The 8,846-nt window shown below is 39.6% G+C and overlaps 1 protein-coding gene across 1 annotated transcript; it reads right to left on the reverse strand.

Moving 5' to 3' along the window:
• Nucleotides 1–617: 617 nt before the first annotated feature.
• Nucleotides 618–8,371, reverse strand: LOC128244509 (KRAB-A domain-containing protein 2-like). The gene is made up of 3 exons (XM_052962510.1): nt 8,336–8,371; nt 2,744–3,766; nt 618–707 (listed from the first exon to the last, which is right to left on the reverse strand). The coding sequence occupies exons 1-3, from the start codon at nt 8,369–8,371 to the stop codon at nt 618–620; spliced, it is 1,149 nt and encodes a 382-aa protein (XP_052818470.1).
• Between the last annotated feature and the right edge of the window lie 475 nt (nt 8,372–8,846).

The following is an 8,846-nucleotide window of genomic DNA, read 5'->3' on the forward strand; positions in this document are numbered from 1 at the left end:
TCTTATCATCATCATTATAACCATCATCATCGTCCGATAAACATCGCTGTCATCATCATCCCAAAACGTTTGTTATCATCATCATCATCATCATCATTATCATCATCATCATCACCACAATCATCAAACCCCAATCATCATAACCACTGTCATCATCATCACCACCACCATCATCATCACAATTTTTTTACCATCATCATCATCACAAATGTTTTGTCATCATCATCATCACATATTCATTTTACATTTTGTATTTTATAATTTGTTTCATTCAAGAGATTCAACAAACTTGTACTTTTTTCATTTATTGGTATACTGACAGGATTTTTCAAAGTAATATTGAAGAACATAGAACAGCATTTAAATTTTAATCCAACTGTAGCATTTTGACCAGACATAATATACATATATACATTCATTTTAGTAGCAGCCAAATATCCCAAATGTGCTTCGTAAAAAGTTACCATTAAATGAGCAAATGACAACAAATTTCCGGTAGAAGAACATAATCATCAATCACAAAAATAACATAACAGGTTTCCAAACACCGATATACATGTATATTTCACCTGTAATGTCTGTACATGACATCTATGATATCATACCAACCGATTCCACTAACACGCAAACGCAGCCATGCGTTTGCCCATTTTGGCCCCTTGATGATTTCTTTTATTGCCGAAATAAGACCGCTGTTTCTGCCCGCTCTTGTTAATAGGAAACGAACGCTAACAGGATTTCTGTTACTAGTATCTAGTCCAATATCCGGCCGAATGTAAATTCTAGGTGTTTGCAAACTCATTGACCTTATTAAATCTCTAAAGGGTTTGCCGACCTTCGCCAACACAAACTGGATTGACGGGTTTGATTGTATGCAGAACTTAAAAATTTCAACTTGAATGTGAAGTGGTAACATCAGAAATGGAAAAGTCGTTCGCCTCTGTGCCCTCCTATTGTTTATCATATCTTGAAACTCTTTCAGGGCTGAACACACAGAGACGTCACCGTTGTCGCCGGAGTCACCGTTGTCGCCGGAGTCACCGTTGTCGCCAGAGTCACCGTTGTCGCCAGAGTCACCGTTGTCGCCGGAGTCACCGTTGTCGCCGGAGTCACCGTTGTCGCCGGAGTCACCGTTGTCGCCGGAGTCACCGTTGTCGCCAGAGTCACCGTTGTCGCCGGAGTCACCGTTGTCGCCGGAGTCACCGTTGTCGCCGGAGTCACCGGAGTCACCGTTGTCGCCGGAGTCACCGTTGTCGCCGGAGTCACCGTTGTCGCCAGAGTCACCGTTGTCGCCGGAGTCACCGTTGTCGCCGGAGTCACCGTTGTCGCCGGAGTCACCGTTGTCGCCGGAGTCACCGTTGTCGCCGGAGTCACCGTTGTCGCCGGAGTCACCGTTGTCGCCAGAGTCACCGTTGTCGCCGGAGTCACCGTTGTCGCCAGAGTCACCGTTGTCGCCGGAGTCACCGTTGTCGCCGGAGTCACCGTTGTCGCCGGAGTCACCGTTGTCGCCGGAGTAACCGTTGTCGCCAGAGTCACCGTTGTCGCCGGAGTCACCGTTGTCGCCGGAGTCACCGTTGTCGCCGGAGTCACCGTTGTCGCCGGAGTCACCGTTGTCGCCGGAGTCACCGTTGTCGCCGGAGTCACCGTTGTCGCCGGAGTCACCGTTGTCGCCGGAGTCACCGTTGTCGCCGGAGTCACCGTTGTCGCCGGAGTCACCGTTGTCGCCGGAGTCACCGTTGTCGCAAGAGTCACCGTTGTCGCCAGACGCAGCGTTGTCGCCAGAGTCATCGTTGTCGCCAGAGTCATCGTTGTCGCCAGATGCAGTGTTGTCGCCAGACGCAGCGGTGTCGCCGGAGTCACCGTTGTCGCCAGAGTCACCGTTGTCGCCAGAGTCACCGTTGTCGCCAGACGCAGCGTTGTCGCCAGACGCAGCGTTGTCGCCAGACGCAGCGCTGTCGCCAGAGTCACCGTTGTCATACGACTGTTCTAAGCGTGATATTATGTCCTTGTACACGCGTTGATTGATACGGATACTAACGTAATGCATGCCAAATCCTTCTGGGAAATACCCCAATGCAATTGTTCCAACATCACCATCGAACTTTCCATCTGCTGACACAATTGATGAGTGTTCTAGTCCTCGGGTACAAACTACCAGGCACTGCAAATTATATTCTCTCATAAGTGCAATGAGCGTGAGGTTGTCGCCGTATGTCCCATTCTTAGACATATTCTTAACGTATTCATCAAATGTTTCATCATAGACAAAAGTTTCATAGAAATATCTGTTTTCTACAATGTGATGGACTGCTTCCTTACGTAAAGCATCTACGTCTTTGTATATACCAATTTTACCAAGTTGATGCGATATAGCAGCAAATTGACAATTTCCATCCGGATTTGGGTCCATGGCAATATTCACCCCATCCAACAACTACAGATTTTCATGGTGTGTTGAAACATGATAGTACTTAGTTCTGTGATTTTGTTTCTCTGAGCGGTTCTGTTTTAATGAATGTTTTTTAATTTTTCGTTGTTTCTCTAACGCAACAGTTAGGCTAGTCATGTTTTCGACCCCAACCGATTTGCTTACGAATCCAAGTTCGGGTTTGTTCGGTACTTGAAATGACACGATATAAACACCATTTCGTTTTACTTTTTCTACCTTGCCTTCGATAACATATCTTTTGGTTGGCACCCTGGATTTTCGAAAGGGATAGCGAATTAATACTGTCTCTCCTACTTTGTACTTGCTTGGGGAAGTTGCGTTTTTCAACAGCGACCTGTAAGCCTTTTTATTTGCTCGCCGTATGGTTTTCTTTATTTCACGAGAACTATGACGTTCTTTGGTAAAAACATGACTTCTTCCGTAGTAGGCTTCAAAGGGCGTGAGACCCCCAAGAACTCGTTTGAAACTTGTGTTTATGGCATAGGCTAAATCTTGAAGCCCTTCGACCCAGTTAAATCCACGTTTACTTTTTGTTGCAAATAGAATCTTGGCCTTTATAACACTGTTTGACCTTTCACACTTGCCCTGTGATTGAGGATGATACGGCCTACTATTGATCATTTTGATGTTGTACTTGTTCAACAAAAGTTTCATACTAGGGCCTTTAAATTCCAGTCCGTTGTCACATTGGATGATGTCAGGGGCAAGGTTAACCATCAACACGTCCTCTAATGCCTTTGCAACTTCACGCGAACTCTTCGTTTTCAGGGGTTTTGGCATAACGTACCTAGAATAAACGTCCACGACTTGTAGAATATAACTGTATGTGGACCCCTTGTAGCTAACACTTTGATTTTTCATGTTAATTAAGTCAATCTGCCATCTTTTGCCTGGTTCCTCTTCTGTAATTGTCTTTGGCGTTGGCTTGTTTGTAAATCTCGGATACTTCTCATGGTAATACTTGCTATTGTACAGTATTTCAAGGATAGCTTGTTCCGAGAACCCCGTGTAATTTACTTTCAGTTTGTTGTAAATAACCCTTGCTCCACATCCTTTGTTTTCCATGAACATCTTCTCAACAAATCTAGGAAGATCTTCTTTCACAAGGACTTGCTTTCCGCCACACAATAAAGAACCCCGGTCACCAAGCTCGAAGTCCTTACGTTTTCTAATCATGGCCAAACAATTATTCTCTTCAGGTGTCCGTTTCTTCACAGGGACATCGAACGATCCGTTTAAACATCTGACAATAATGTCGTACTTCGACCTGGGCAAGCACCCTAATTGCTTCCTTTTTCTCCTAATTGCTTCCTTCATCTGAAATAATATAATAAGTTATTATACATTTATACTTCATTAGTTAATAGAGCTTGTATTGAACACCGCGTGTCGAAAACGAATGTCTCACGACATGAGCTGAGCTAAAATCACTCGTCTGATAGCTCCGCTAAAATTTACAATCCGAACTTCCGGGCAATATGCGCAATGAAAGTAGCAAGTACTTCATGTAAAGTTTCATTGAAATCCAACCGAATTCAAATTCAGGGGAAAAATAGCGGGCAAACTTATGGCGGTCAACGGACAAACGGTCTGTAGAAACCAATGCTACGTGGATGGAAGGGATATAAAGAAGGGGCCCTGGGGGCCTAGGTCGCTCACCAGAAGTCACGACTAGGCAGGGTTCGAAGGTCAAAGACCTATAAACTCCATAAAATTTAAAATGTTCAAATCTACAGATTAAAGGAGCTCGATCTGATTTTGGTGGAAAATACACTTTCGAAAAAAATTGTTTCCAAAAGTCGCTATTAATGATTTTGTGAATTGTTTGGGTTAATCTAAAAATACTGACCAGAGGACATTGCATGACATCAAATACAATCCGAAAAAATAACAAGATTTTTTATTTTTCAATTAAAATACACCAAAATTGGTATTTTTGTCCTATTTATTGAATAGGAATGGAATAGGCCGAAAATATCGCGTTAGTAGATCTAACGCGAAATCCATTTTCCATGCATTTTCAGTTGTTTTACGATAGAATTTCTTCGATATAATTCAATATCCTTTGGTCAGTAGTTTTAGATTAACCGAAAACAATTCACAAAATCATTAATACTTTAATAGCGACTTTTGAAACAATTTTTTTCGAAAGTGTATTTTTCACCAAAATCAGATTGAGCTGTAATAACTGTAAGGAAAATAAAGGCAAAAGCTTCAAAATTAAGTCACTTGGTCAAGGTTTAATTCATCAAAAGTCGAAAGTTCAATAGAAAATGTCACATAACAAATATCAAAGCTCTGGGCAAAGTGGTTTTAGAGAAAAAGATATATATTTTTAAATTTCTCTATATAATAATTATATAGTTAAACTAAGCGTTTTTGTACCAAATACTGTCCGACAGAGCAGTATAAGTATTTCAAGTATGTTTTCATTTATTTTATGCTGCTTTTTACTTTAATTTTCATTTTACAGTGATTAGCGTTTATTTTCTGGGTTATATGGAAATCCACACAGTCATTTGAACGTAAATGAACTAAAAAAGCATTGCAATTTGAAATGCTAACGTCTGACAAGCTTTACCAGTCGGTATATAATTTATTTATGAATCTTTAAAATAAATGTCTGTTTTCATGGGCAAATCTTGCCCAATGTTTGGCTTGGGAGTTCGTGCATTTTGTTTTCAGAAGAAAAGTTAACAAAAATGAAACAGTAGAAGTATGCAGATGTATATTATGTAAATATTCAACACAGGCACGGGACGGTGCCAATTTTTACCCCAGGGGCATAATTTGAACAATCTTAGTATAGGACCCCAAAATTATGTCACATACCAAAATTATGTCACATACCAAATATCAAACCTCAAGGCCTTGCAGTTTCGGACAAGAATATTTTTAAAGATTTCACTATGATTTGCCTTTTCGTTGCCATGACAACCAGAGTTCTTCATGAAATGGAATTCTTTGAACAACTTTGGTAGAGCTTGATGCAAGGACTATTCCTGCCAAGTTTCATTGAATTTGGCTTAGCGGGTTAGGAGGAGAAATCGTTTGAAGAAATTGTTGACGGACGCACGTACGGACGCACGCACGCACGGACGATGGACAACTTGCCATCACAATAGCTCACCTTGATCACTTTGTGCTCAGGTGAGCTGAAATGTATCTTGAGAGCTGATGATGGACAACATTTTTCATGAAGTTTCATGACTGTAGCTTAAATATTTTAGCAGTTTAGGAGTTACGCACCCGGAAGGAATGCCACGGACAATTGGATAGACGGACGGACAACTGCAAATGCACTCTGAGGGGGGGGGGGGGGGGCATAAAACATAAAAATCAATGCATGTTAAAACATCAATGCATATTAAGACAACTGAAAATTAAAATTATGTACAGTACTTACTGTCAAGAATTCTTTTGAAGTTTGAAGAAAGTTTGGATTTCAATTCTTTCTAGTCGAAAATCACAACTTTTCTTGCCGACCGCCAAGTCAAATATGGTTACTGACTTCTGAGTAAGACTCGTGTGCAAAATTCCCGCCTTTTTAAAGCGGCACGTTATCAAAGAAAAAATCGGAAACTTCAAAGCTTTGTCGGCTTCTCAGCAATATGACGTCGGAACGACAAATCAACTTTACAAAGTAAGGCCAAATAAAACATTATGTCTGGTTCCGGTGACATGCCCCCAAAAAGTAGGTAGGGTAGGTCGGCATTTCTTTTTATTTTATTTATTTATTTATTTTTACTGATGCTGAGTGAAAGGTGATATAATAACGTTATTTTAATGTATATTTTGTGTGATTAAAGTCTTCTGTGCGTGCAACACTAAGCTTTTTATGTACTGTAAACATGCATAGTGTGCAAGCTGGAGGAGTTTTATGCACATTTAACCCTATAGGTTTAATAATTGTTTCTTTCTGTACGTGTTATATTTTGAAAATATAATTCGCTATAAACGAGACCATTTTCGGTGCTTGCTATGACTAGTACAGTATTTATGCAATTATATGGCAAAATCATGGGTTGTAGAACATTTTAAATTGACTGAATATCAGCGTAAAAAGAAGTCGCAGGGAATGCTTTACGTTGAATGCTTTAGTGCTGTGCAAATTCGTACATTTATTTAAAAATATGAGGTTTTGATTCGAACCTTGCCACAAGATCAATGTATTTCTATTTTCAAAATTTACTTTCCCTTAATCAAGACAACATATTATAGATTCAAAACTTAAACTAAAATTATTAAGTTTTGTTTTATTTTTAGAATGTTTACATGAACGCTTTAAAAACGTTCTTTACAATTCTCTTGAATATTGAGTAAAAAATCGGACCAATTTTTTCGTATTCAAATAAAAAAAAGTTTAGGGTCGGGCGAAAAAAATAGGTAGGGTCGGGTCACCGGAACCAGACAATTTTTTTCTTTTCGCCTAATGTTTAGGAATACAGTCACACCTGTCTAAAGCAGCCAGTCAAACATCCTTATTTTTGGAGAGATATATTCATTTAAAAGAGCTCAAAATCTCTTAAATCGGATTTTGGTGAAAATACACTTTCGAAAAAAAAAGTTTTAAAAATTTGAAAATTGCTATTAATGATCTTGTGAATTGTTTGGGTCAATCTAAAACTACTGACCAAAGGATATTGAATTATATCGAAGAAATTCTATCGTAAAACAACTGCAAATGCATGAAATATGAATTTCGTTAGTTATTTTTTCGGCCCAATTTCTTGTTTATTTTTCGGATTTTCTCATGCAATATCTTCTTGTCAGAAGTTTTAGATTGACCCAAACAATGCACGAAATCATTAATATGGCTGACGCGACGTCATTCGACCAATCGAATGCGACGTCGACATTCCTGCAACGACGTTTGCTTAAAGCAATCATATCTGGACAAAACCTACCAATTATTATTAAAATGTATTAAAATATAAGCATTAATACCGAGGGGTATTAAACGATCAAATTTTCCAAGAAGCGCTGGCGCGCTTCATGGATTTGCTCGCCTACCTTTACCCTTACAAGTTCACACTCTATGAACATAACCAAAATGCGATAATCCTCAAACTTTTACAGAGTTACCTGGAGCAAGCACGTCTCTAGTCTTAGAGTACTAGTACTTAGTAACCAGTACTAAGCAGATACATTCGCCAGTAATTGACAACTGCCCTACTTGAAACAGCGGTAGGGGAAGAATGGCCGTAGAAATCATTTCGTGACCAATCTCCACGAAAGTATCTGGCCCGCCCGGGAATCGAACCCAGGCCGCCTGCGTGCCAATCTGACGCGCAACCGACTGAGCTAGCCGGCGAAACAGTTACACAACCAGCAAAATCCATGTAAAGTGTGGTTAGGTTAGCTGTTTCTGTTACTGCTAGTTACGACGACGACGACGACGACGACGACGACGACGATGATGATGATGATGATGATGATGATGATACTTTTGTCACTTCCAATATTAGGTTAATACAATGTATTTGAGTTTGAAAAAAAGTTTACACATTGGCAGACTATTTCATTTATTAAGAAATACATAATTTATGTACCATATACGTAGGCCATTTTCATTTTATGAGTTTTTTTGGTATGTACCAAATACGTTTTGGCGAGCATAGAAAAACTTATTCCAACCGAATATGGTACAATGTTTGTACCATATTCGGTCGAAAATTGTACCATATTCGGTCCGAATATGGTACATTTGTACCATATTCGACCGAATATGGTACATTTGTACCATATTCGTTTTTGTACCAAATACGGTCCGACAATGCTGTCTAAACATTTAGCTAATAAAAATGATTTAAGAATTCCAAAGATAAATTAAAAAACAAACGTTTTTGAACACGTCAACGTACAAAACTGCTCAAGGATACTTACATTCTGAGCCCCTTGATACGAATATCCCAGTTCCATGCCGATTGTTGACAGTTCGTTTTTTCGAGAGAAAATCTTCTCTTACGCGTATATTTCACTTATAATCCATGTTTTACTGTAATGACTCAAATTGTTAGATGTATTGTAATCAACTGTCAGAGTGTACTTTTAGTGTTTATTTATTTTAAACGTATATTCATGAGAAAAACATCACAATGTTTCCAAATCCTACGATGTAGAAATTCCATTATTGACCTATGAATAGCCGGGAAATACCTTCTGTTTCTAAAAATAGCAACATCCGGTACAGGCCGAATACGCCCGATGTTCGTCGCGATCTGTTACGGCGAGTGGCGATATATGTCGATGTTACCCGATGTTTCCCGAGTTGTATTACATGGCTAATACCTTAATAAGATTGCTGGGAAGCACAAACTGGGGACCTCTGTTCTGTTGCTCTTTACAATATACATGAATAATGTTGTTGAATATAGGTCAATGAGAGGCACATTTA

This window comes from Mya arenaria, chromosome 8, assembly GCF_026914265.1.
Source record: "Mya arenaria isolate MELC-2E11 chromosome 8, ASM2691426v1".
In the NCBI taxonomy this organism is placed as follows: Eukaryota; Metazoa; Mollusca; class Bivalvia; order Myida; family Myidae; genus Mya; species Mya arenaria.